This window comes from Neopsephotus bourkii, unplaced genomic scaffold, assembly GCF_033783945.1.
Source record: "Neopsephotus bourkii isolate Nb327-2 ecotype Australia unplaced genomic scaffold, CSIRO-AGI_Nbou_v1 NB_1767, whole genome shotgun sequence".
In the NCBI taxonomy this organism is placed as follows: Eukaryota; Metazoa; Chordata; class Aves; order Psittaciformes; family Psittacidae; genus Neopsephotus; species Neopsephotus bourkii.
Window position 1 is genome coordinate 2,427,842 of NW_026902241.1, and position 27,588 is coordinate 2,455,429.

Genomic DNA, 27,588 nt, shown 5'->3' on the forward strand with positions numbered 1-27,588 from the left:
TGTACTTGCAGCAGCTGATGTGAGCAAAGGGGCACAGAAAGAGAGCACAGCACCCTGTTGGGAGACCTTTTCAGGCTGCGTTTAATGGCTTTCTTAAAACACAGAACATATCTACACACTTACAAAACCCTGATGGAATTACATTAGGCATTACTTTACAGTTGGAGAGCAGAAAAGCACCAGACATTTTAAATAAGATCAGTGTCTTCACACTTCACTAGAACATGACTCTCTAATAGGAAACATATGTGGAAAACGTTAACAATAAAGCAGGAATTTCCGAAGCTTGCTTAACTCAATTCACTGAAGATGGAAAGTGTTCCAATTTCCTCAGTTATTTCTCTCCACAAAACTCTTGCCATTCGGGGTGTTTATATGTATTTAGTCCTCTTTCCATCACCCCCAGCATTGCAACATGTGGAAAAATGCTGGTTTTCATTGCAACAATAGATTTGGGTACAAAACTGTTTAATCATGACATGAATCTTCCACTTCAGAATTACAGAACAGTTTAAAAAAAATGAAAACAAAACCAAAAATCTCAAACACATAATTATTTGGATGCACAGACTGATTCAGTGTGTCTAAACCAGTTACCATTAATTCCCCACTCCAAACATATGCATATGCTGTGAAGTGACAGAAAGTCTCCATCAGTAAAAATCAAACACCCCCAGAAGAAAGAACATTTAAGGAAACCCAGAAGCTTTCTAATCATCAAATCTTATAGTAGAGCAGGAATTTCAGCATGCAGCAGCCATAAACTAAATACATTTATAATGGGTGCTCACGTGCAAAAGGAGGTGGTACTTGAGGATGCGCTGGACAGGCTTCAAGAGGTAGGAGCCCAGGGGCAGAGAATGCTGCAGTGCTTCTTGCCGCTCTCTGAAGAACTTGGCCAGTGCCTTGTTCCGCATGCACTCGGTCAATACAGCCACTGACCTGGAAACATCAGTGCATAGCTTTAAGACACATTGTCGCTGTAAGTCTGTAGGTAAAGTCAAGAACTGATTTGTTAATTCCCTTCTAAAAGGGGGCAGCAGATTTCTAATCCAATCACTGCTCTTTGTGTTTTTGTAAGTTAAACTCCTTGACCATTCCTCCAGTTTGTGAGGGGGAGAAGCTGATTTTTCATATTATTTATTTTCTTTATAGACTGTAACTTACATTATATAAACTGGCCAAGGGACAAATGAAGAAAGGGAATCCAGTATTCCTACCTTGGGTAGTTGGTGCAGTACTGCGTATATATGTGAAAATCTTCACTCTGTGTGGGGAGGAGAGATTAACACATATTCAGATTTTGTCAAAATTAACAGCTAACACAGGTGCAAGATAAAGATGATGATGTCAAGACAATGACTTCTCCTGTTTCTGATCAGTGATTTCTGTAATTTCACTGTGATAGTTCTAACACTACCAGAGACTTATTAACTGAGCTCCACTTAGGAGGGGAGGGCAAGATTTTTCCTTTACTTGAAGGAAAAACCAAGGAAACCCATACAGATATAACACAGTTGGCTGTGTAAATAAGCCTCCAAGGTCCTTTACAACAACCTATGCATCTTAAAGGAAAACCCACAAAACAAAACATCACCACTACAACACCACCCCCTTCAAAGAGCTGACTTGCACATGCCTACATTTTTTGTGACACACACATTTGCTAGAAGTAGATTTTGTAGGTTTGTTTGATGTGCAATTTTCAAGCAACTACAAATACTTTCACATTTGAGCACAGTTTACATGTGAAAATTATAAGCCATGAAAGTGATTTTTTAGTATTTTTTAATAAAGTAATTTATGACTTCATGAGAGCAGACAGTTATTACCCAGCTATAACTAGATTTAGGTGGGTTTCCACACTTGCCTGTCACAGTTAAACTCCCTATGCTTGATGCTGACAAGCTTCTGAGAGCAAAACCTTGTGTTTCATTCCTTTCCTCTTTGGCTAAGTTGTATGCTTTTTTTTTCATTTAACTATGCAAGAACAGGTTCCCAGAAGGATTTTATGTGCTTTAAGTTCACACCTGCCTATCATCTTCTGTCCCAAATAATACGTAGTTTCTGCAGCTTGCTGGTTTCCTAAAGACTACTGCAGAATGGCCAACTGCTCTCATAATCACTTTTATTTTCCTAGATGAATAAAAAACAATCCTCCTGTGGTAAATAAGACCCCAGTTTCTACTTGAAGCATCTTCAGAAGAGATTCTGGTCTTCTCAGCACAATAGCTTTGCTCTGTGAGGGGCAGTCACACGTGAATGGCGAGACCAAGAAGGCAACAGTGCTCTGAGGAGGAGAGGCCTGATAGATGCAGTGGCTTTTGTTTCTCCTTGTTTAGTTTGCATTTTTTTGGCCATACATCAGAAAGAGCCAGCTCAGGCAGTACCCTTCCCCATTTGCAACAGCACTGGTCCTTTCCCCCTCTCACAGGGGTGAAAGAAGGCTGTACCATCCATTTCTCCTCTGGGCAGTAATTCATAAGAATGCCATGTAAAGATGCTAGTCCACATGAGTACGTTATTGCAATTCATTTCAGTATTTCTTACTGGATATCAGTATTAACTGTCTTGAAAAATGAAATAACTCAAGCAAATTTCTAATAAATGTTTTTCTTGGGGATTGTAATGCCCATTTACTCACTAGTGGGCTGTAAGCTTATTAAACTGGTCTTCTCTTAAACCAACAAACCAAGTAAATATAGTCTTGATACAAATACAGTTAAATAGTATAGCTTGTTTTTTTATGCTTGGACTAATTTTGTTGCAGCAAGTTTTCACAGCATGTACATACACCCCATGTCTACATCCAGAGGCAGTGAGCTCATGTTCATGTCCATGCCTGGGACCCCAGCCACAACTCCAACCCTCTTCTGTCCAAAACGAAGAGCACTGCAGACACTACACTGTGCAATTTTCTATGGCAATTTCCACCAAGCTAGCTATCACTTATAATAAGTCAGGGTGCTTAAGAGGGAGCATTAGAAAGAAATTCAGTATGAAGAAAAAGGGTGATTTATTTTATATATGCACATGTTAATACAAGGTACTCATTTAGGGACTTTGATATAAATTCAAATACATTCCCGTGGCTATAATCACACAATAATGTGATTTATGCAAAACTTTTTGTACCATTTTATAGATATTTTTTCATATACATGTATTCTGCTCATAAATGTAGTCACATCCTTGTTGGCTTTTCAAATGAAAAGGAAAAAAAAAACTGTTGGGAAATTTTAACAAATGAAAACGCTATCTGTAAAACAAACAAGGCCAAACATGTCAAGGTTTCAGAGTGGACTGAGTGCACATTCTCCACAAAATCAAATGCAAGTCTGAAATCCCCAGGAGCCTTTTCACACTTTCCCTCCTGTTTTGGTTGTTGGTTTTTTGTTTTGTTTTTCACACAAGGTCAAAACTACTTTGAATGAGATTTTTGTTTTTAAAAGGATTTTAGTCTCGCTGTTAAATGGAACAAACTTGTTTAAAATAAAAAAGGCAGTTTCTCATGCCCTCAACACCTCAAAAAACTTTAAGAATTGTTTCACAATCATTGCTGCTTCCTGAATAGGCATGACACCAAATTTGTACTGCACTTACATGTGTACTCACCTCATTGCACCACAGCTCATTTCATCACATGAAACCATCAGAAAGCATTTGCTTTTACCGAGGCATGCGAGCATAATGCCAGTAGAAAGTCAATTACATGTATTTTGCCTCCAGAATGAGATTGTTGATATGCATTCAGACTTACAAAGCTGGTGTGAACCAACATCATACACCTTGCCTAGGCATCAGCAGGAACACATCTGGAGCGTGGCCAAGAGAACTGCTTCCAAGAGAGGCTCTTCCTCAGCCTGAGGAAGCCACACTACTCAGGAAGGCTGTGCTTCCACTGCCTGCCTGGTTACATTTTCATGGTCAAAGAAGGGACTTCTAGTTCACACTCCCAGCTGGTCTTCTCTATTTCACAGCAGACTCCCCAGAGAAAACACTGTGTAACTGGGAGCATATCTGGGGACAAGCTGTGCAGGCTAAAGACAATGGTGTCAACTCTGTTCAGAAGCAACAAAAAAGTGGGACTAAGATGGATTTAATGTATTCCTATCAATACTTTCACACTGTAAGCAAAACCTCAGCTATGCTCATCAGTATTTCTCTGGACATTTTTAAACTTCCTCAGCTTGAAAGTTTTGTTCACCTCAACTATCTTCAAACCAGAAAAAAAAGCCCAAAAGATCTCTGCGGGGAGACTGGAATCACTCCACAGATCACTTTTAATCCTGGGTCCCAAACCTGTTATTTGGTAGAGGCTGAAAAAGCTAAGACCCAAGCTGAGAGTTCATCTGTGCTGACTACAAGTCACCCTCAAGAACAAAGCCAAGTGCAAGCAGATCCAAGCTGTACTTAACTTGTCCCCTGCTGCTGCATCAATTCACTGCAAGTCTCCTCCACATGAAGTGCCAAGCACGTGGCTATGTCCCTGATCTTCTCTCAATGCTCTGTGCTTTTTTATAGCCATAAAAGGCACTTCGAAAGAAAATGGAGACTGAGAAAATGAGCTGAGTCAGAGTGTAAACTGAAGCCAATTGCCTGGATCTCCTCTTCATTAATGAGATGCTAGATTAGAGTAATTCTCCCTTTCCCCTTGGTTAAGCTGTTGGTGTGTCTCAGAAAACACATGTTCTGAATTTCCGGGGTGCTGAGTGAGAAGAGCAATGTGCCAGAATTAAGCTCTCCTTTACAACAACTCACTTAAATGTAAACGTGTAGAGTACTCAAGTCACTCTTCTAATTAACATTGGCATCATTACTATGAAAATGAAAGACTGAGTTGGCAAGAAAACTTATAAGCAATCTTTTATGTGAATAATTAAGCTATAGCTATGCTTGCACTGGAACCTTTTTATCAGCCTCTGATTACAGTTAGCAACAAAATGTCTCCATGACATTTAATGTACTAGAGTTAATACAATTCAAGACAAAGAGGCAGGACCAGAGGTGGTAGAAACTCAGCTAGTACATCATTACCCTCAGTGGCAGGTTACTTCCGTGCAGCGGCCATCCCACACTGTTTAAACAAATACCCACCCACACTATCTAAAGCTTGGGGCAGAAGGGTAAAGCCAGCAATTCATGACTGGACAGCAGGTTTTAAAAAGCATGTCTTTCTGCATTTTTGCCTCTTTGCCTGTGGGGTATCAATCATAGAACGGTTAGGGTTGGAAAGATCATCTGGAAGCAGAGGAATTTAATACAACATTGTAAGTTTTTTATTAAATACTTATATTTATATTTAGTCATAGCTCTGCCTGGTTATTTTATTGGTGAGTTCTATGTTACTGGCTAGGTTATAAATCTTGCTGAAGTCTGCTAATGAATAAAAGCTGCCATGTTCAGAGCTATCTGCTTTGGGAACTCTGTACAACAAATGTTAAGATTCAAATCCACAGTTATGAGACTTTGCTCATAGTGTGCTAATGTGATTTGATAATCCTTACTCAACTTCTCTTAAAAGTTACAGGGCTGTTTACTGCTTAAGCATGGAAGTTATACACTGGAAGCACAGCAATGTATGATTGTGTGAAGGAAGTATAATAAGCTCAATTTTTATTGAGCAAAACCAAATAACAAAGTTCAAAGAAACAGTCTATCAAATATCTGTCAGTCTAAAACTAGGCCTTAAAAAAAATTACACTCCCTAGATATTTTTATGACTATAAAACATTTTAGTTCCAGAAAGCTCCAGAGTTACTTTAACCATAACTGTTTTGTTATGCATGCAAACCAATTTTGTGTCATTTCAGATGAATCCTGAAGAAAGAAATGGCTATTACTTTATGTAGTTACTGAGCTTCATGAAATTAACAAAGTAAACAAAGTACCTACAGTGAAAACTTGATTATACGTTTGAATTCCCAGCAACTGTGGGAATTCACAGCTGAACCAGTAGAGTGAAAAATAACACTAGATCCACAGCTTGTGTAATGTAAGCACACTTCCACTGGAAGTATTAAAGAAGCTCCAGCAGAGCTACATCCATTAGCTAAGGCTGTGAGCTATGACTTCAGTGCGATATTATCACTGTGTTTAACTCACAATGAAGATCGAGCACACTTGAAACAATCAAACAATAAATGGCCAAAGTCCCGTAAGATTTGAAGTGCATACTGCCAAAAAAGGCAGTTTTATTTCCACTACTCAATGCTGGGAAGATACAATCAACCAAGAAAGAACAACTGGAGCCTGTTAAGACGGTCGGCTGTTGCTGTAATGACATCTTCATGGCTAAAACCAGAACTGCAGGGTATTTTGGTATTGTTTGATTTTGCTTATAAGTATTTGCACTTGTCTGGATGAAGCTAAAAAATGCTTTTTAGAACTGCAATCTCTAGCAATTTCTGAGCCATCAGGCAGTTGCCTGCCAATAATACAAATGCTAAAAGCATTTGACAAGGGAACAAAAAAGCACAAGCAATGATATACAGATGGATTTTGGAACTAATGGCCAGAAAGTCTACCAGAAAACTCCTTTCAGCTGGCCAAATTGAGTAAGAGCAGAACAGTTTCCTGGACTTATTACTATCACTTGCACCACCTCTGTTTCATGTCCCAGCCAGAAGTAGTCCCAGTGGCCCAAGCTATAAGCAAGCAGTACAACAAAAAGAGGTACTAGCTCCAAACTGTGCTATCTGTAAATATCCTGAAGGCCTCACAACTGGCCTTTTCTGCACAGGCACTCTGCTGACTTATACTTGGCTAATTGTCTGCCAGGACCCCAAATCCTTTTTTGCTAAGCTGTTTCCTAGTGAGCTGGATCCAGTGTGCACATGGGGTTCTTCCATTCCAGAAGCAGGACTTTGTGCTTGCCCTTGTCCCATTCACTCTCCTTCAATTCAGTATAGGCTATTTGGAGCAATAACAAAATACCATGAACCGCGTTGCAATGAGGAAGAAATACATCCTACTTTTGTACTAGTGATACTGACAGTCAGTGCTTACAAAGGATCAGTTACTAGATAAATAACAGCTTTCTCAATCTCAATTTAAGCAAATGATCTGGCAACAGCAGTGTTAAGCTGCTGGTTTTTATTCCCCTTGTGTCACAACAGTACCAAACAAATTACTGGACCACCATGAAAGGGTGAGCCAGTTAATCCTAAATCCTCGCGTTAGACCTATTACACTGAATGCTTGGTGCTGACAATACTGAGTTCAGGACAAGGTATAAAACATGACAGGGTTTGACTTTTTGGTTTTGTTGAGGTTTGTGGGTTTTTTGTTTGTTTGGGTTTCTTTAAAGGGAAACACGCCTATAGAGGGATTATCCAAATTTAAACAACTGCATGCACCCTCTTCTACTCCTCTGTACCAAAGTTACCATGGCAATGGCATTATTTCTTAATGCATTTGGACTCTATAGATTCAAGGCAAATGTAAATTCTCTGATGATGTCTGCAGTGAACTAGAGTAATCAGTAGCCCCAATTACTTAATCTCTTGCTGTCCTACCATTGTAGCCATTCCTGTTCTCCATGACTGGTGCTTTGGGTTTCCTACAATGAAGGACACCTACTTTGGTTTCCTGTATTTCTCCTGCACCTAACGACTTCTCTTTCTCCATATATTTTTGCTTCAGAACTGCCCAACAGAATAAAGATGTACAGATCAATGTTCAGAAAATTCAAAGTACGTCAGAGAGCATGAGATATGGATCTTAAAGCTAAATTTTCAACCATCCCCTTTAACAAAAGTAAAGGTATGGCTGCTGGGTTCAGAAAAAATGCATCTCAGAAAACATATGACCACATGTTAAGGTAAGGTTATTGCTTTTTAAAAAAGTGCAGCCAAGTTGTATTCTTTGGCTGTTTTTAAGCTGACAATGTAAAACTGGAGCATCACTTGGTCACCCATATTTAAAAAAAAAAGAATCTCTGTAATACTCCACAAAACCATAAAAATCTAGAAATGAACTCTAGATCGACAGCTCCACCATTTCAGATACACTTACTGAAGAAAATAACACCTTTTCCTTGATTTCAAAAAAATGCACATCAGGGGCATCTCCCTATCACCTACTAAGAGAAATTCCTTTCATTTCCATAGATTTGCAAACTTTTCTTGGTTGAAGTCACACAAGCTGTCAGAATTAGGTCTCAAAAGCCAACAAATTAATCTTATTTCCCCATATGACTCTGCAACTGGTGTTGTCGTGCAGACTCCTGCAGTAGCCACTTACCTTGGAAACAAAACAGTCTGCTATAGCCACGGGATCATTTTCACAGTTTTCCAAATCTTGCAGAAGTTCACTAAAAGACAGAACAGGAAAAGGAAAGACACTTATGGCACACCTTGGAATAGACACATATGTATATTCTGGGCCAGACAGTGCTTCATCATTCATGGCATCATTTTTGTTTGAAGGCAAAAGAACACCCTAGGAAAATGGTGCTCCCACGTACTCAAAAATTCAAGTCATTACAATAACCATGGATTGCTGATCTCTTAAGCAAAGCTAAGCCTCTTCCTTCAGATTGACAACTCTTCTAGGATACTCACAGTGATACAGTCAGTTGTGTAAGCTTGTATAACAACTAACAGAATTAAAAACCAACAAAACTGAAGTTATTGAAGCACATGTGCTGCCCTATAAAGATTTTGTATGTTCCATGAGATTTACTTGATTGAGGGAGATGAGGAGCTGGTCTGAAAAACACAGATGAGAACCAGGGAGTATTACACATACAAGAAGAATGGCAATAAGTTCACTAAGAAAATTCATCTACCTTTAGTGGGTCTCTTCACTGAAGAAAAATGGTTAGCCTGCAAAAAGTTTTCTGGAAGGGAATATATAAATTCTACATGCATAAAAATAAAACCTCACTGAGAGGATTTTACAATTTTGACATGCCAAGCAGGAAATGAATTCATTGTAACAGGAGTAAAGCAATAAGGGAGCATGTTCATTGTTGTATGAAACTCCATTCTCAAAAGCCAATTCAGTGAAAGAAAGAGTTCAAGCAGAAGAAGAAAACCTCAGAGGTCTGTCCTTGATCCAAGTAGTTTTTAGTCTTACTGAAGGAGGTACTCAGGAAAATGAGAGAAGAAACTGAGTTTTCTGCCAAATTGTTTTCTGATAGAACTCCCCCTCATCAGATGATTTTCCATTTAGGGCTACTTCATTCCCAGTTCACAGCTGGTTCCTTGAATGAGTTTTGCATAAGAGTTGCGATGCCTTTATCTAGGGAACTACCCTTTTCCCCTCTAAGCAGACACAATTTCCCTCTGTAAGTAAGAAAAAGAGTAAACCAGAAAAGTTTCCTGACTTGTTCTTTGCTTCTCTAATTACGGGAGGAAGGAAGGGAAGAAATCAGCAATCAGTCACAAGGAACAAAGACAGACAAAGAGCTTAGGTTCAGTTGTCACTAAGCCAGTCTGCACAGCAACACTTTAACCTCCACACTTCATCAAATGAGAACAAAAATATGACCTCTGTTTGATACCCCACACTCAAGAAGCTCCTTTACATCAGCAAAAGATGCTGTAGCAGTGGTTACCATAACCATTAGTTACAATGACTGTGTTCCACCCATGAGTTTTGGAAATAACCTCAGACACAATGAACAGGCTCAGAGTATTCCTGCTGTCTGCAGGCATACATTCTTTTGATGGCTTAAAGTATGTAGCTCCTTGATTGCCATTTTATTCCTATTGCTCCCCTATAATATCATGTTATTCCTCCTACAGGACACAGCAGTGCAACACTTAAAGACTTCATATATTCATGCAGTAAGTCCGGGTTTATGCAGTAAATGTGCTAGTGGCTTATGCCTTCAGCTCAAGCCCATAGTGCAAGGGCTATGCTTTTAAAGATTTTGTGTATCTACACTGCACTCCCTTCTGTTTCACCTTGCTGGTAAGAATGGGATTGGCAAGAGCAGCCTGCTACTGTAAAAATAACAAATGTGTCATGCCCAGGAATCCTGTAAAACTTAAATAAATCCCTATACAACCAAGCTGACATGTGAAAAAACAGGGCTATTATTATAGGCTACATCTAAGTACCCGGCAGAAGGCAGAAGAAACAGCAGAGAAAAGCATTAGTTCCCTTCACCTGAATATGAAGAGATTTTATGCAGTTCACAGGTCGTACCACAGCTCTCAGCCTCTGTGACTCACTTGTGCCAACCACCAGGCAGGAAGGGAGCATGGGGGAGCACTGTTAGAGGAACTCCATGCTCTTGCAGCTGAATCGCTAACAAGATTCAGACTGAAGTACGCTGCAAGCGCCAGTGCCATTTAAGACCATGTACTGAGCTATACAGCCTGAGTTATCGTGGGCTGAAAAAATCTGAATCTAGGATCATCCTCAATAGCTAATGTTAACTCCCTTGGAGTGAGAGACGTAAGCACAAAGAGACTAAATTTCATGTACTGGATTAGTTATCTTTTCAAGTCAAATGAATAAAAGTCTCATTACAATGTCTTTTTAGGATGCTTTGATTTTTTTTTTGGAGTATGACTTATTTTCAAGACAATACACTTGTCTTCTCACCATGGGTGAAGACTTCCAGTAGGACAAAAGGCAGGTTAGTATCAAGCTGTTAACTACAGGAGGTCAAGAGGAAAGAAAGAAACACATTTATAGGTCTGCAAATAATCACCATATGTGCAAACACAATTCAGCCAAGGCACTTCTAAAAATTTTTATTAATTTTATATCACCACCACACCATTTTAAAATGAAACACAAGTATTTTTCTCCTCCACCTTGATCTGAATTGGAGCAAGTGAGAGATGGTAATAAGGGATGGGATATGAGACAGGCAATTTTGGTGGAATGTAAGGAATGCAAAGATGTAGGAAGAAAACAGCATGGTTTGTCCCGAACCTATGACAAAATAAAACCCCCCAACCTGTTGATGACCGAGCACTGTGCATTATAGCCATAAATGATAAAGTAATAGCATCTCTGAAAAACTTCTTTCTCTCAATGCCTGATAGCATATAGCATTCAAATAAAAAATGGACAAAGCAAGTCCAATCTGGTCTTCATGGTAGAATACTTTCACCATATAAAGTTCTGGAAAATTAATCTGGAAAGTTCAGACTTTCACTAAAAAGAAAAATAAAGAGAAATTTAGCCTTGATTTAACTTCATTGTCAAAAAAAAATCCTATGGCCAGTAATAATTTCTCTCCACTCAGAAAACTAGACCAAACCAACTTTTCCCTTAAAGGTGAGCTGTTACAGGTTTTATGAAGGCTCCTCCTGTCAACAAACCAGATCTTACCACCATGAAGCTCAGAGCACAGCAAATGCTGAATATGGCTGTTACAGAAAACGGCCCTGCACTGTATTTGTGTGCTTCAGTAGTCACTGCTGGACAAGGACTATGCAGGATGACCTTTGTCAGCAGCACACATTTCAGCTTGGCTTCTCCTAAGAACATCTAATTTTTGGTAGAAGTACTAAACTTGAGCATGTTTCTCTGCAGAATTCCCATTTCAGAATCGACTCATGATATCAGGTGGAAAATTTATCCTAAACTGACACTATAGGGAATCTCAATAAGAGAGGCCAGGAAAGAAAGGCAGCAAATGCTGATTTTCAGAACACTTACACATTCTGAATAAATAAACTAACAGTGGGGGATCTTTTCCCAAGGGGCAGCACAGGACCAGTGGACCAGTGTATAATCAGTGGTTCCACTTTAAGAAATAGCTTTCCAAAAGGAGATTCCAGTCACAAGACTAGCAGTTGAGATCCCAGCTAGCTAGCATTCTGACCATCATTTCTGCCATACAGTGCAACACATAAAAATCATAAGTAGTTTAGCTGAAAGAAATACCCAGTAACTGAAATTTCTCAGATCTATACAAAGTTAAAAAACAAAACAAAACCACCCAAGACTAAAACCTCTGATCACTGGTTAATGGTCAAAATCAAAGTTGAAAAAAACCAAGGTAATTCTGAAACTACAAAATCATGGTCACAAAAAGCATTTGAAATTACTAATACACAACTGCCAAATGGACCTTTTTCAAAGGTAAAAATAAATAAAAAGGTTTGAGAGCATGTTTAGGTCCCAGAAGCTACATGCCAAGTTTTACACAGGACAAAGCTTAATCCTTGAAGCTATACTGGGACCTACAATGTGTGTTCAATCTTACAAGCTCACAATTTCCATGTATAATTTTAAATCAGAAGGCCTGAAACAGATTAGTAACTCACTAGAGGCTTTGGACAACTTTCCAGCGAGTTTTAACCATTTTAACATACCTATCTCTAAAATTGCCCCAAACTGCTTTATTTTATTTTTCTTTTTTCTTCTTTTCAACCTCTATAAACTTCTTTTTTTTTTTTTTTTTTTTTTTTGCACCTCGGTTATCCTGTATAATAACCTTTCACACTTGAGGATATTTCTGTTAGGTAATATTTGCAATGATGCTGGTATAATTATGTCCTTGCTTGTGAGGGATCAAAAAACATAATGGCCAGGATTGGTTTTTTCCATCCTGTCACCACTGGTAAGTTATAAGCTCACAATTATTGCCTTAAGGCTCTAAAACAGACTACCACTAAGTATTTTCCATCATGTTAGATGTTTAGTCAAGTCAGTTGTTGTAGCTAAAGTAGGACACAGCAGCTTTCCAGTTTTCATTTTTTATCCACGATTTCTGAATAGATCCATCCCCACTCTTCTGTCTGATACTAAACAGTGACCCCAGCAGCAGAAATCACAGAATCATATAGTAGTTAGGGATGGAAAGGACCTTAAGATCATCAAGTTCCAACCCCTCTGCCATGGGCAGGGACACCTCACACTAAACCATGTCACCCAAGGCTCTGTCCAACCTGGCCTTTACCACTGCCAGGGATGGAGCATTCACAATTTCCCTGGGCAACCTATTCCAGTGCCTCAGGACCCTCACAGGAAAGAATTGCCTTCTTATATCCAATCTAAACTTCCCCTGTTTAAGTTTGAACCCATTACCCCTTATCCTATTAATACAGTCCCTAATGAAGAGTCCCTCCCCAGCATCCCTATAGGCCCCCTTCAGATATTGGAAGCATGCTATGAGGTCTCCCCGCAGTCTTCTCCAGGCTGAACAGCCCCAACTTTCTCAGCCTGTCTTCATATGGGAGGTGCTCCAGTCCCCTGATCATGCTCATGGCCCTCCTCTGGACTTGGTCCAACAGTTCCATGTGCTTTTTATGTTGAGGACATCAGAACTGTACACAATACTCCAAGTGAGGTACTTTAAAGTAGCTTCCCATGATGACAGAAAAACATTGAAGATGCTTTTTGACACGAGTCCTCCATTTCAGAATCCTTTTTTTGTTCAATTAAATTATCTGTTGCTCTTCAAAGAACACAGTAGTTTGGGAGATGTTTTGCTAATTATAGCAAAGCTAAGAGAGCTTTTACAGGAGTAATAGGATATAAAAGATGTGGGAATGTTAGGCCAATACATTTCTTGCATTGGTTGCATATTCAGGTTTAACTTATATGCTGAATAAGTTGAGTATTTTTATAGCAATGGAGGATTCAGAAAAAAGCAGCAGTGGCATGCTCCTAAAAGTGCAGATACTGCAGGTTCCACACAACATTGCACTAGCTATACAAGCAAGAAATTCAACATCATGCTCCCAATATACACTAGAGTCCCATCTTCAGAGTTTTAGTGAAGGCTGTAAATATACCAAATGGAAGCCTTCAATAAATGGAAGATACTTGAACACCGTTCAAGAAATCAATTCAGGGAGTCCCCCTAGCACTATAAAACATGAGAAAAGCCAGAGCTGGGTGATGTATATGCTTACAGAAAAGGACCTAATATATTAGGAATAAAATGACATCCCTTTAATAAGGCATGAATTTCAGTCACAGCGGTCTTGCACTAGGCTCAGTTAGAGCCTAACTGGCAGGTTAGGCTTAAATTCATGAAAATACCCAGCATAGAAACAAAAAAAGTAAATGAAGACCACACTGGATTCATAAAATGAACAGTTAAAATAATCTGATCTCAGCAAATCTATCCTGCTAAGAATAAAAAATAGACCATTTCTCAATTTATGTATCTTTGCTCTATTAAAGTGATAAGAGAGTATTTACTTGGTTTGCTCCGTCTCCATTAACTCAGGCTACTGAACTGTTTTTATTCAGACGAATACGAATTTACCTGTTGAAATGGTAGATATCTTGTATGTTTCCAAACAGGGCTGATCGCTCTTCTGCCCCCAGCGAGAGCTTGGTCTGGTCAGTGATACAGTCAAGGTAATCCTGCAAGAGCAATGAGAACAGACATTTCTTCCTTTTCTAGATCAGTAAATGAAGATACATTTTATTGTACAAGATAAATCTCTTCATATCAGTTTTGCCTTACTATTACAATAAATCCCTCAATAGCCCGTTGGTGAGCAGTCCCTCTATTATGAAAAGTAACAATACTTATCTGTTCACTGAAACCAAGAAATTAACAAAAGACTGAACGCTAAATTATAGCCCTTAGATGGGACAGCCAACATTTCTCTTGCTACTGATATACAAATGTATTCAGATTTCATTTACAATGACAGCTTAATTGAGCATTTAACCGGCTCAAAGTAAAAAGAACTTAAAAATAAGAGATGAAGAACGTCTTTGTGTAGTCTTAGAAAACTTATATAATGAAGAGCAGAGAAGATACAAGCAACACAGGCTCAGAAAACCAACCAGTGCATTAATTTTTTATTTCTTATTTTAGATCAGTTAAGACAACAATGCAGAGTTTGTAGAAGACAGATCTCTTTGTATATATGTGCACACAATTTAGCTACTCACACAGTTACACTGCAAATTACATTGCTACATAATCTCACAAAGATTTCCTTTTGCATTTACAAGAGTGATAGTGTCTCATCCAGGGACTTCAACTGCGTAGGAATGAGACAGCTAGAAAAACCTCAGATCAGCAGTGTTCTGGGAGAACAGTTTTCCCATCTCTTTGATAAGAGCTCAGCTCCCAGAGTGTCACTTTTCATTCTGTTGCTGCTACAGTATTAAAATTTCTCAGATAAGGGCAAACAAATCCAGCAGCCTACTTAACTAACTACAACTCATAAGCCAAGAAACCCAACGTGCTGCCACATTCATGAAGAAATTCTGCGGGAGTATGGGTATAAAGTAAAAGTGAAAACAGCTGAAACAATGCGAAGTAAAAATAAATAAAATCCCTTAGCCTGGGGCTAGACAACGTGGTGTGGCAACCTCCCAAAAGCAACACAGCATTCCATGGTGCTGCAAAGAAGGAGCCCTGCAAAATGCCAAGGAGATCATGAAAACTTCTGAGCTATAACTGTGTTCCAGAGTCATAAATAAAAACGTACTATAGAACACATACACTGGCCAAGATTTATTCCCAATGAAGAACTCTTAAAGACAAAGTGTTTGGATCAAGCATGGATCTGACTTTCGGATTTTAGATGCCCTCATACGGAAGGCTGAAAACTGTAGCACTCAAGCCTCTGTGCCCATGTCCTTCTTTCCAACTGAAACAGTGTTAGCAGAGTCACAGACAAAATCAAGATTCAGGTTTAGATACCAGTAGGCTTTCCTGTCCCCTCCCCTTATTGTAATGCTCAATAATCCACACTGTTCCATCACCTCATCACCCCCAAAACTCAGTGTATTTTGCTGAGGGAAAGCAAGCCTATTCCAAGGCAATCTCCACGTCTGAAAGAACTGGAATGTCAGTGGCCAGGCAAGCAAACAGGTCCCCGGAGGGTCATTTCACCTCTTTTGTGATAGTATCTGACCCATACTCTACCTTCTCTCCTAGCTGACAGTAGCTTCATGTCCAAACCTGTCATTGAAACACATTTGTTCATTAAGTCATTGGAACTGCATCCTGGGACTCCCTGAACTTGTTCTTGGCTTTTTATTCATACTCAGAAGCAGCAGAAAAGGTTCAAGATAGTGAGGAAGACACAACTGCAGAGAGCAGTATGCTAGGTCAAAGGCAGAAGCAAATGATAGATTCAGGGCTGCTCCAGTGATGGTAGTAAATAAATAGCCTTTTCTGCCCACTAATACAAATCAGCACATAAAAGCAAGGCACAAAAAAGCTCCAATGGAATTGTGACCCTCTGAAAACATTTTTAGCATTGCAGGAACACTACAGCACCCTGAGCTGGTATGAGGGGGTGGTCTGCAGAGGAGTGGAAATCATACAGTAAGTAACTTCACACAGCTAATTTATTAAACAGGAGTTCCTTTCAAAGTCAGTCATCTCAGCATAGCTAGAGCTTGGGTTTCTTCAAAATAATGAATAGCCCTCAGTTATCTCCAGTATTGCGGACAGTATTATGAATACAACCTGCTTTGTGTTCCTTTTGTCTTCTTAACAGTTTTCCTCCACATACACATACTCTTCTCAGTCCTTTACAAACTCTTTTGTAAAAAGGGAACCAAGGACTTTCTAATGCTCCTGCAAAGCAGCAGCCTGCAAGTGCTTTGGCAATTTTCCAGCATCTCCAATAGCATATGCCAGTATCAGATTATAGAATCACAGAATAGTTAGAGTTGGAAAGGACCTTAAGATCACCTAGTTCCAACCCTCCTGCTACACACCTACAGCTTGTGCTCCCATTTGCTGCAAGTTCCTGAAGACTGCACTTCAGGCCCCTCCTCCTCCCAGCATTAGATCAGAAACAATCCAGAAACTAATGCTTGGATTTATGCTTACCTAGAATAAAGGGAGATGGTCATTTGCTTAAAACGCTTGGGATTCAGAGCTATCTTGTAGCTTGTCTCATACTGTTAGAAAATCACACAGGCTTTGGGAACTGCTTTCATGTTTTAGCTTTCTATTTTTCTTGATGCTGAGCTAAGGCTTCTGCAAGTCCGACAGCTATAGACATGTTTACCTCGCTGCTACACATGTAAGTGGATACCTAATGTGGTACAGACAGCAGGTCACAACAGCAAAAAGATGTAGATATCCCTACTCACATGAAAAAGGTAGATGCTGAAAGGTCTTGGGCACCGGCCTGATGAACCTCAGGCACAGTGCGGCAGCACACCTCTTGCACTGACTCAGCAAGTCAGACACTTCTGGTTATACTGTTTTATAGAGCATGTGTACTCATAAAGACTTCATGAACCTATCCAGGAAACAGATGCAATATTGGCACATAATGTCTTCTGCAAGGACACCATCACAGGCAGATCAAAGAGACCTAGCCATTTATTTTTCTCCTAATTATTTCTCAGCAAATGGTACTTTGCCCCCATGGTAGTCCCTGAAACCTCCTGCAGGGTATCAACAGCTGTTATCATCTGAAGTCATAATGAAAGGTTTGGAACCACAAGATAACAGTGCAGACTACAACCGTAATAACACGGTGCAGAAATCAATGAAATTTAACAGAACAGAGTCCCAGGCTTATTCACTTTTATTTGTTTCTTGTCAGCATCTCTGGACCCCCTGCCGGCACTGAATGATTTGTTTACAACCTTCTCCTTCACTAGTCTTTTATTGCCTCCCTGCAGTTATGGCAGAAACATTTACCTTATTTTACAGGAGGAAAAAAAAAAAGCTTACAAATACCAATCTTCTTAGACTGATTTATGGAGCAAGGTTTGCACTAATGATATTGCACAATTTTTCCATCCTATTTCCTTAAACTCTCCAAAAAGAGAAGCAGAAGAGTTCTAACTAGAAGAGTCTTGCCAGACTTCTCTGCCTTCCTTGCTGGGTTTGATGTTCACCACATTCGTCTTTCATCACACTGAATCCATAAAGTAGAAATGTCTGTTAGAAACTACATGTCCTGACTACTGTCTCCTCCTTCATAATCACACAAGAAAGATCTCTAGAGGAACAGAATTATGAAAACACTAATCTCTGAGGCTAAAAATAATAATCATGTTGACTTGAAATGAGAGAAAACTTTCGAGAAAAAGACAAAATGAAGAAAAACATTTTCAGATATCAATTAAACTAAAGTTTTCCATGACTAAACTCTGGAAACTAAACACAGACTAGTGGGACATTTTCATCCAGACACCCAGGTTTTCCTTTGAAAAAAGACACACATCTACCTTTAATAATAGACTGCAAGCTGAACAATAATAAACAGTAAGTCAGCCATTAATGTGGCAATGTTAAAATTACACATTAAAAGGAGTAATGGTAATGTTAACATGGTAATGCTAAAAATATGGGTAAAAGCCACGCTGCCTTGTAAAACCAATTTTTACCCTGCCCTTCAAGTAACCCATATACTAGAGAAGTTCTTAGTAATCCCTTTACAAGGCAGGACTGTACATACATGGATAACACCAAAGCAAACAAGATTGTTGAAAAGAGCAGTGTTGTTGCACAGATACACCTTTACCAAGAAACAGGCACACAAGACATTGAAAATCTCATTAAATACTGATAACAAAAAAACCCCAAAACAACAAACCAACCACAAACACACACACACACACACAAAAAGAAAAAGAAAAAAAAAAGAAAAAAATAATAAAAAAAAGAAAGACAAGGATTCTACCCACCGGGAAGCTTTGCTTTCCAATGCCTAAACACAGGCTGCAGGAGAAAGTAAAGCCGCTGCGTGTCTCTGGACTTCAGCAACACTCTTTGGCTCAAGAACTGAGGACTTACATAAGAAAACTTGCTAAAAAACAGTTACTTAACAAAACTCATAGGACTTCCAGTGTTGCAGCCTCAGGAGGAATACGTAATATTAAATCCGTCAGGATCTAAACCAAACAGTGCCATTAACATCACTCAGATTCTCAGTTTTCTGATAGTCCCTACATCTGTGCTACTAGTGTGGCAGGGTTTACTCCTAGATGCTATGCTATACACTTGGGCATATTTTTGCCTGACTCCCCTCTACCCAGCACAGATGCATGTGGCCCAGATCAGATGTTTCAGCAGCCTTGGCCACCTAAACACTACTTCCACACCACTTTGAGAAAAATGCAGCAGGCCAGAAGGAAAACATGCCACAAACTGGATCCTGTTCGTAGCCTGCTAGCTAGAGCCATGCTGGCCAAACTATCTACACATTTGTAACCAAAGAGGAAGCTGGACAACAGTTGTATGACACAATAACCTCTATAACATGCTTGGCATGGCTAATTCTGCCAGTTACATAGATAATTATGTACCAATTCTCCTTTTGCCCATTTTGTTTTCCTTATTCTTTTTTCTTATTATTTATTTATTATTTTATCTGACATGTACAGCAACATACTCTGAAAGCATTGTGAGTCAAAAAACAGCATACCATCCACAACAGGCGGCCAAGGATGCTGAATTCTGGTCAGAGCAGATCACTGCAGCTCTTTTAAATTATTTAGGGTGCAGTTGTAGCCTGCAAAGCAAAGCTGCAATTGTAAACTCAACATCTCCTTCCCATATCAAAACTTTCTGTCTGGATTTCTCCTTAAAATACATAATTGTCTTTGTTATTATCTCTCTCCGTGGTGGAAGAAGACAAGCCCACAGCGTTGGTGCACATCTCCTGTAATCTGCACAGTGGTTTACTTGGAGACACCTGTAGCAAAACATTTCATGCAGCCAGATTTAAACTTAACAATTTCTGACTGCTTTCCTCCCCAGATCTCTCTCCCATATCCTTCCTCATCAGTCTCTGTAAACAGTCAAATCTAGTCGAGTATCTATGGGCAGCCCCATTTTGGCTGAAACCTTCCTTTCCCTCTGAGAGTGAAAATGCTTGCCCAATTGCCCTTGAAATCATCTCATGTCAAAGCCCATGCCATTTTCAGCCCTCCAGAGACAGCGTGGCACATTCCCCTGTCGCAGGCAGAAATCCATGCATGGCATGGTAATTGGTGTCCTTAACCTCCCACTTCTGACACTTCTCTGTAGGAGAAGCAGAAGTGGCAGCAGCCCTGTTTCAATGTCTTACCTGACATTGACAAAAACTCTTTGCCATGACTGTAGGAATTTGCAGTTATTTCCAGTTCCCACATGAGCTAAACACCCACTAGCCCAGGATGTAAGTAACAGTTGCATTGTCATACAATAGGCTAATACAGCTAAATACTTATATTTAACTAACAAGCACATTTTTAACTGTAGATACAGTTTGAGTGCCATAAAAAACTCAGAACCATATTTTATTTCTGCTACAGATGTCAAAAATTAATGATGCCAGTAAATCAAACCTCAAAAAATGCTTACAATGGCCATCACACAGCTTCTCTACCTGTAAAAACAGAACCTTAAACAAAGAAGGAAATTTCTGCAAGCATGTCTTTCCACTTCCTACTTTTAATGGAACATGGGGAGGGGGAGATTGGGAGCAGTATTTGGTGGTGGTTTTTTAAAGACATCTGAAGCTGGAAAACCCTCCTATCAGCCAAGGGATGGATAGGTCCAAAAGATCAGCACCTGTCTGAGGCTATGCACCGCACAGCACGGTCCTGCCACCAACTGACAGCCAAAGCCAAGGTCTTTCTGAGGACAGCCAGACTTGGAGATGTGGCCTCCTCTGCTCCCTTCAGCAAAAGAAGCAGAAAGCTCCTGGGTTCCATGCACTTCCTACCCCTCTTTTCCGTTCACTTTATGTCCCTCAGTACCTTGACAATAAGACTGCCACTTGTCAGTGGTAGCAAAACTCTGCCCTTTTGGGATACATTGGGCCTCTCAGGTGGACTCCAAAGCACCCACCCACCTATATGTTTGAAGAGCGCTGACCCTGCCATCAAGAGAGAAGGGCACAGAGAATACCTCCCACCACTGACAGCCAGCAAGCTTCCAAATGGGAATGGCCAAAGTAATCCTGCTGCTACCTGTGGGGACTGACTTCTTTGCAATGTCTGTGCAAAGAGCAGAGTCTCTGAACTGGCAGAGCCACCTCGCTGGTGTCAGTCCTCTCCCCAAACCCCGGGTAGCGGAAGCCATATTACACTCACATGTGCTTATGACCAGCTTCCTCAGAACCCAATTTACACATGCAGTTGGCTCACACGCAGCCTACGGGTAACAGCAATAAAGCGGGTGTTGTGACACAGTAAGACGATACTCTACTGACTGCAAGTAGAAAGGGCAAAGATTGATGGTGAGAGCACTTGTGAGACCATGGTATGAAGAAAGACTAAAAATAGAGAAGCACGTTTGAAGTTTTCTTTCCACTCTTCAACATTGCAGAGAGTAAGGTAGTGATGTGACTTCTCCCTATGCTTTCCACTGTTAAGGGGCCTGCAAATAAGTTAAAAGTACCAACTTAAGTTTCACCTACAGAAGAGAAGGGGAAGAAAAATATTTTTTCCCATGTAGCTATTGCTGACTGACAGATTTTTGTCAATCAATGTGACTTCCTCACCTATATGAGAGATATTAAAACACTGTCACATTTGCAGATACTAAGTACGTGTAGCAGTGACTCCTAGTATGCCCCCTTGGTTTCATCCACATGCATGGAAAGCCACAAGGGGAGTATGTGTCAGCCAAAATTAGCAGTGAGGAATTCCTGAGTCCTAACACTATGCCTTGCACCTCTAAAACACACGCTTTGTTTGGTTTAAGCTGCCTTTGAATAGTTGTGCCCGTGTAGTCATGAGCACAAGTGGAGTTCTGTACAGAGTCCGAAATTTCTAGGGCACATCAATGTCAGCAACATAACAGTCATGAGATTCTGTGACAGATATTCAAGCTGTTAGAGCACAGTTACTCCCAGGAACTGAACTGAAGCATTTGCCCTGGAAAACTTTGTCAGGGAGACGTCCCGCAAACTCTCTGGGTTGTTGCACTGAGTTCATCCAGAGGGTCCCTGGGCTGAGGGACAAGACAAAACCCTTGCCACTATGAATGGCTGGGAGATAGCAACGTAGCTTTCTGCAGCTGTGGGTTTCCCCTCTCTACTTTAGAGCCTGAACCTCTAAACAAGCTCTGCATGCCTCTCACCCCTGCGCCAGTGTGGGAGGATGCCCACGTCAGATTCCAGTGCTGCCTCCGCAGCTCCCTCCTAGGACAGGGGTGGAAGGAGGCACATGTCCTGCAATGGTTACTCCAACTGTCCAAACGGGGTTATGTCCTTTTTTTTTGCCCCAAGAAATTGTCTGCTTTCTTCTTGTGTTGTCTTTGTCCCATTTGCCATTTTAGAAGGAATACTGAGTTTTTCTGGAGGTCCAAAGCCTGCCAGCATCTGTTCCAGTGTTCAGGCCTGCTTGGATGCACTGCTTCCATGAATTTTTGCCTTCTTTGTTGAAGTAAATTTTTGCTCTAATGAAACACAGTCAAAATTCAAGACTATTCCCCTGCTCAGCTGCTAAAATCTTCCACCTTCAAAAGGCACCATGGAAGGCAGGCTGTCAATTAAATCAAACTGAAATTTTATACAGATGCACTAAAAGCACTTATAAGCTGAAACTGGGATTCGTGGATTGTACACAGACAAGTCCCCTAAATTGTCAATCATCTGTAAAGACATCATAAAGATATGAATAAATCACTGGGAATAGAAACTCACATGGAACCCCACTTAGACACTTCAGCGCAATAACTTATCGAAGTTGTAGCCCATGGATTAAAACCACCTCCCACTATCTTTAGGTATCAGCCAGCACCCACTGCTAAATCACAGCTACAGGAACTTTTCCCAGAAACTGGGAGTCAGAATGGCTCCTCAGAGGTGCAGATAGCAGATGGAGATCATGGGATGATAACAAATGCTATCAGTAGTTTCCTGACATTTCATTAAAGAGATGTGTGAGGCCCCCATCTAACAGACTTCCTAAAGTTAAAAGGAAACACAGAAGAAAAACTACAGTGATGAGGATGGCAAAATGAAAACATTAAACGGTAACTGGGATGTCAAATAGTTTGAAGTTGCTAGGCAGATGAAGCAAGCGCTCTGAAGATTTCTAAATCTAAACCTGCAACTTGATGCTTCACATCACTGATGTCAATTGTCATGATCGGTATCAACTATCATCATCATTCAATAACCTCAAGCTTTTTAAAAAAGTACCAGCATAAACTGTTCAATTATTATAAATTAAAAAGAAAATAATCTCAAAGTTCATCAGAACATCTACAAATTAGTTCTCATAACACAGCTCAGTTGGTCTGATTATATAACCTTAGGGAACCACAGTCGAACAAAGCACAGAGGACTATTAAGGTACATTTAACCTTTGAATTTGTAAATCAGCCAGGAAAGGAACACTGTAGACCCTTGCCCTGTAAACTTTCCCCACTTGTAAGGTAAATGAATGTTAACATTTTTTAAAGGATATATTGATATGCTTACAAGTTAAATGAGACATCTGAGAAGACAATTAGAACACAAGAAGGGAAACTGAAAGAGTCTGTTTTCCAAAGAACAGAAATGCAAATCCAGCATAATGGAGAAAATCTGCACACTTCCTAAACACACCTTTATCTTAATCTATTAACTACATGATTCCCAGAGACTTACGATGACTTTTATTATTCATATGTGAAAAACAATGAAATGGCAGCTTATAAAAGTGGGTGTTTTTCAAGTAAAAACTTTCTAGAAGTGTCTTGTTTGCAAAACGGTCTTCTCATGAAACCACAAAATATAGCAGCTACCTCCACACCTTAATCCGTGGGAGTGGTGAGAGTGGAAAAAGAGAGAGACTGCTATGTGGTTTGTAAAGCCTTCAGGTATAAAGGTCATGGAGTATGAAAAGAACTGTAAGCTGACAAGTAATATTTAATAACAATGATACAATAAATTTTATAATGGTTGAATATTTGCAGAGATCAAAATGGAAATGGCCATAATAAGCAAATAAAAATGTCAGAAACAGTGGTCTGGCTGGAAATGCAGAAATTTGTTTGGCTTTAAGATTATGACCTCCAAATTTTGAATTTTCTTTGCAGAAATCCTAATAATTCTGAAAATAAATAAATGAATATACAAATAAATGTATCATCATCTTAAAATATTTAAATTTTTACCAAAAATGTCACAGCAAAAATTTCTGCCCTCCTGCCTCATCAGCCTTCAGACCTATTCCTCCCAGTTTTGCTGTCCACCCCCTAAAAACTTGCTGCTTTCCCAGAGCTGCTGGTCTGCTCTCCTGAGCTCCTCATCTGCTGCCAGTGACTAAAAGCAAGCCAGAGACCAGAGGTGAACTTTGTTACTTTCTGAACTCCAAAAGGGCTCTATACATCCTCACTAACCAGAGAAAAAACCTCCCTCTCCAACTTCAGTACAACCATGGGAGCAAAGTTTTATTCCTGGATCCCCCGCTCACCACCAGTGCTCTTCAATGGTACACTCTGTACTTGACTACATCTTCCCCTTGCCTCCCTCTTCCCAAAAGAATAAAGTTTTTTGGAACAGAAGATTAACTCTCACCCTTTTATCTATATTCATTCATATTTAGAAAATGGGTAGAGGCTGTAAGCAACATGGTTGAATGATTTATACTCTGCTGCAAGAAAAGGGAGGAGAAAAGCAGTGGCAGCTGGGCTTTTCAGCAATTCTGGAGCTCCCTCTAAATGCAGCAGCCCTCCCTTATGTTTCTTTCCCACCCAGAGCTTGAGAAAAGCTCACTGTACAGTTATAGGACAGCTTATTTATCACTACAGTATAATTCACCCTTTTGTGCTGTCCAAAGAGAGAGCTGACCTTAAAACACACACAAAGTTAGGGCTATATATTTGTGCTGTCTTAATGTATGCAGTCCCAGCCATAGGGTGAAGCTCTTTAGTTGCCTAACAAAGACAGTCCCTGTCCCAACAGGTTCCTACAATCTAGCTGTAAGCTAAGAACTGGATGCAAAGTACAGGTGAAGGAAACACAAGGCAATGATGACATTTTATTCCATGTCTTTCAACTATTTGGAAATGTGCTGAATGAAAGAAATTTATGAATGTTACCAGCAAAAATAAGACTGAAGTAGCGATCATGCAGATAAGAAAACACGCATCAGTATATTTAACCCTAGCTTTGCCCATTTCCTGTGAGGTTAGTTTACAAACAGCTCCCTGCTCATGCCATAACATAAACAGTTGCCTTTCACCATGTGTAGCTTGTTAGGCTACTTCTGGTTGTTCATAACACAGTATATTCCCCTACTATACAGCTATAAAACATCTTTTTTTCAAAGCCCAGAATCCTTCTCATGTGCTGAGAAAAACAAGGTTTGTATTTTGTTTCTGCTTTTGTTTTGGTTTCATTAAAGGGTACTTATGATCAGAAGCTTAAAGGTTACATAGCAGGCAAAATATTTTTGTTTAAGATCATAGAGTTTCAGAAACAACATCATCTAAAACTATTTAGGGCACAAACTGGAACAAGAGCTTGCGTATACTTCCCTCACTTTAGGATGCTATAGGATGTTTCATATGGCTGACATCCAGGAAGCAAGAAGTCTGCAGGGAAAACTGGGTAGTCCAACTGCATCAGAAGAAAGAAGTCTGATTGACTGTAGATATTTATTAATGGGTAGCCAGAACAGCTGTTTACACTTGTTCGGTAGCATACCCACTGGTGTTCCTACATACCTCACCTCTCAACAGTCTTCACTGCAGATCATAGTCCTGTTTTTCAAACAGCAGCTCCAGAAACTAAACACAAGACTGACATTCTCCAGTACAGCTACTTGCAAATTTATTATGGGCTCTTCAAGTGGAACATTTTCCTGCTCCAATTTATACTGCTGTAACTCTGTTTAAACTTCACAGTCTTCAAGAAGGCTTCTTAGGTATGTCCTGAGATCCTCAAGCACAACTTCGTTTTAGCTATCATGTCCCTAAGGAGGTCAATCACAATTTGACACAGCTCTTCATTCATGGGTGAAAAAACAAGCAGTGAGAAAGTTCCTCAGCTCAAAAGTATAACAAATACTTTATATAACTATATATATACTTTATATATATAGTATAACAAGAACATAATATTTGTTTTGCAGGTAATTTAAATTGCTCATTCAAATTTTCTGTAAGGATCAATCCCTAGTCAGAAAGAGTAACATCTGTGCTAATCTACTGTTAAATGTTTTTTAAAGTAATAGCAATACAAATTTTGAAGAAGAAAGAATGAACCTCACTCTGAATATCACTATTTTGCTTTACATCTGAACTGAATACCTTTTCTGTCTGTATCACAGTCTCTGCAGCTGGCCCCAGAGAGGGCCTGTTTCTAAATCATCACTCTGTTAACAAGAAAATTAAAAGCAAAGTGCCTACAAATCATGCATCTATCCCCCTCATTCTCTCTTTTGTACTGGAAATTCAAGACAAATAAATTTTGTCACCAGTCTTTGCCACACAGACTAGACTTGCAAAAGTGTAGTGCCTGTACATGAAGCTGAGGTATTGCTCCATAGGTTTGAAGTCACTGATATAGTACACTAACTTCTGGCCTACTACTGCTAAACCCAGGACAAACGCGCTGAAGAAAAATATTAATTATGAGACCACACATCACTTCTCCTATACTAAGTGAAATAAAAGTAATGAGAACCTCAGAAGAATGCCATCATTGCAGACTGACGATTACAGCAGTGCCATAAAATCCAGGATGCTTTTACAAGAGGGATTGGTACATCCTCATACGTCACAGTTAACTCCTCAGTCACATTCAGTAAACTTTCCATTGAAGCACACTGTAAAGTTTCTTATCTACAAAATACTCAAAAAGAGCAGCTCTACTAATTAAAGAATTTCTTTTTGGTGGGTGCCAAAATTTTGTACTGTGAAACAGAGGTATTCTTGCAGAATAACATATTCACTTGTAATTTACATCAGCAATGGAATGGAATGGTACCTTCCTCGGGCATGTAGGCTAGCAGCTATAGAAAAAAAGGTTGAAAACAGAAATTAAGTATAATGTGGGAATAAACATTATGGGGTGCCTTACCTATACTGGGATTCCCATCTTATGAATCTAGGAGGAATTAACTTTCTCTAAGAGTTATGCTATCCAGCAACCCAATGCACAAACAGCTATGCTTTTACTAACGTATAACAAGTACTGACAATGCACACACACTGCAGTCGTCAGAAATGTCTTTCTAATTAATTGCCTAAAACAGACAGACCGCAACACCAGAAGGCAGGAAACCAGGAACAATAAAATTCCTATACCGACTTCCTCTTAGAAGGGCTTCCTTTAATCATCGGTGTCACAAGACGCATCTACTGCAAAGGTCCAATATTTCCCCTTACAAGACTTCCCCCAACCCCCCAAGGAGTATACAACTTTGACAGGACAGACATGCTCACCTCAGATGAAGCTTTCCATTCCAGAAACCTGCCTTCCTGCTGAGTTGTTTTAGAAGATTTCAACAAAAGCATTCCCCCAGGGTTTTTTGAGAAAGAATGCCCTTTTTCACTTGTGTTGACAAATTTTAGTGACTTTTCCTCCTCAAGAAGAGAAGCACTCCCAGGCTGACTAGCAGGGACACGAACCATACCCTCCAGGAGGAGTAGTAGCAGATAGGAATATAATGTTTTTTGTTTCTGAAAATACATCTTTTACTGGTTTTGTGCAAGTGTTCCCATATTTGACCATATCGGGGAGAAGAAAGTCCTCAAATACACATATACCTAACAGCAACTTTTAGCAATGGTCC

The 27,588-nt window shown here is 39.8% G+C and overlaps 1 protein-coding gene across 3 annotated transcripts in view; it reads right to left on the minus strand.

The window, feature by feature from the left end:
• The window catches only part of PLEKHG1 (pleckstrin homology and RhoGEF domain containing G1), a 137,307-nt gene that overhangs the window by 17,592 nt on the left and 92,127 nt on the right, over positions 1-27,588 (minus strand). For all 3 annotated transcript variants that reach the window (XM_061378656.1, XM_061378655.1, XM_061378654.1), the window contains 4 exons: positions 14,192-14,292; positions 8,245-8,314; positions 1,221-1,267; positions 792-942 (listed from right to left, as the gene is read on the minus strand). In XM_061378656.1, coding sequence (XP_061234640.1) covers positions 792-942; positions 1,221-1,267; positions 8,245-8,314; positions 14,192-14,292 — 369 coding nt within the window. The remainder of the gene's footprint in view (positions 1-791; positions 943-1,220; positions 1,268-8,244; positions 8,315-14,191; positions 14,293-27,588) is intronic.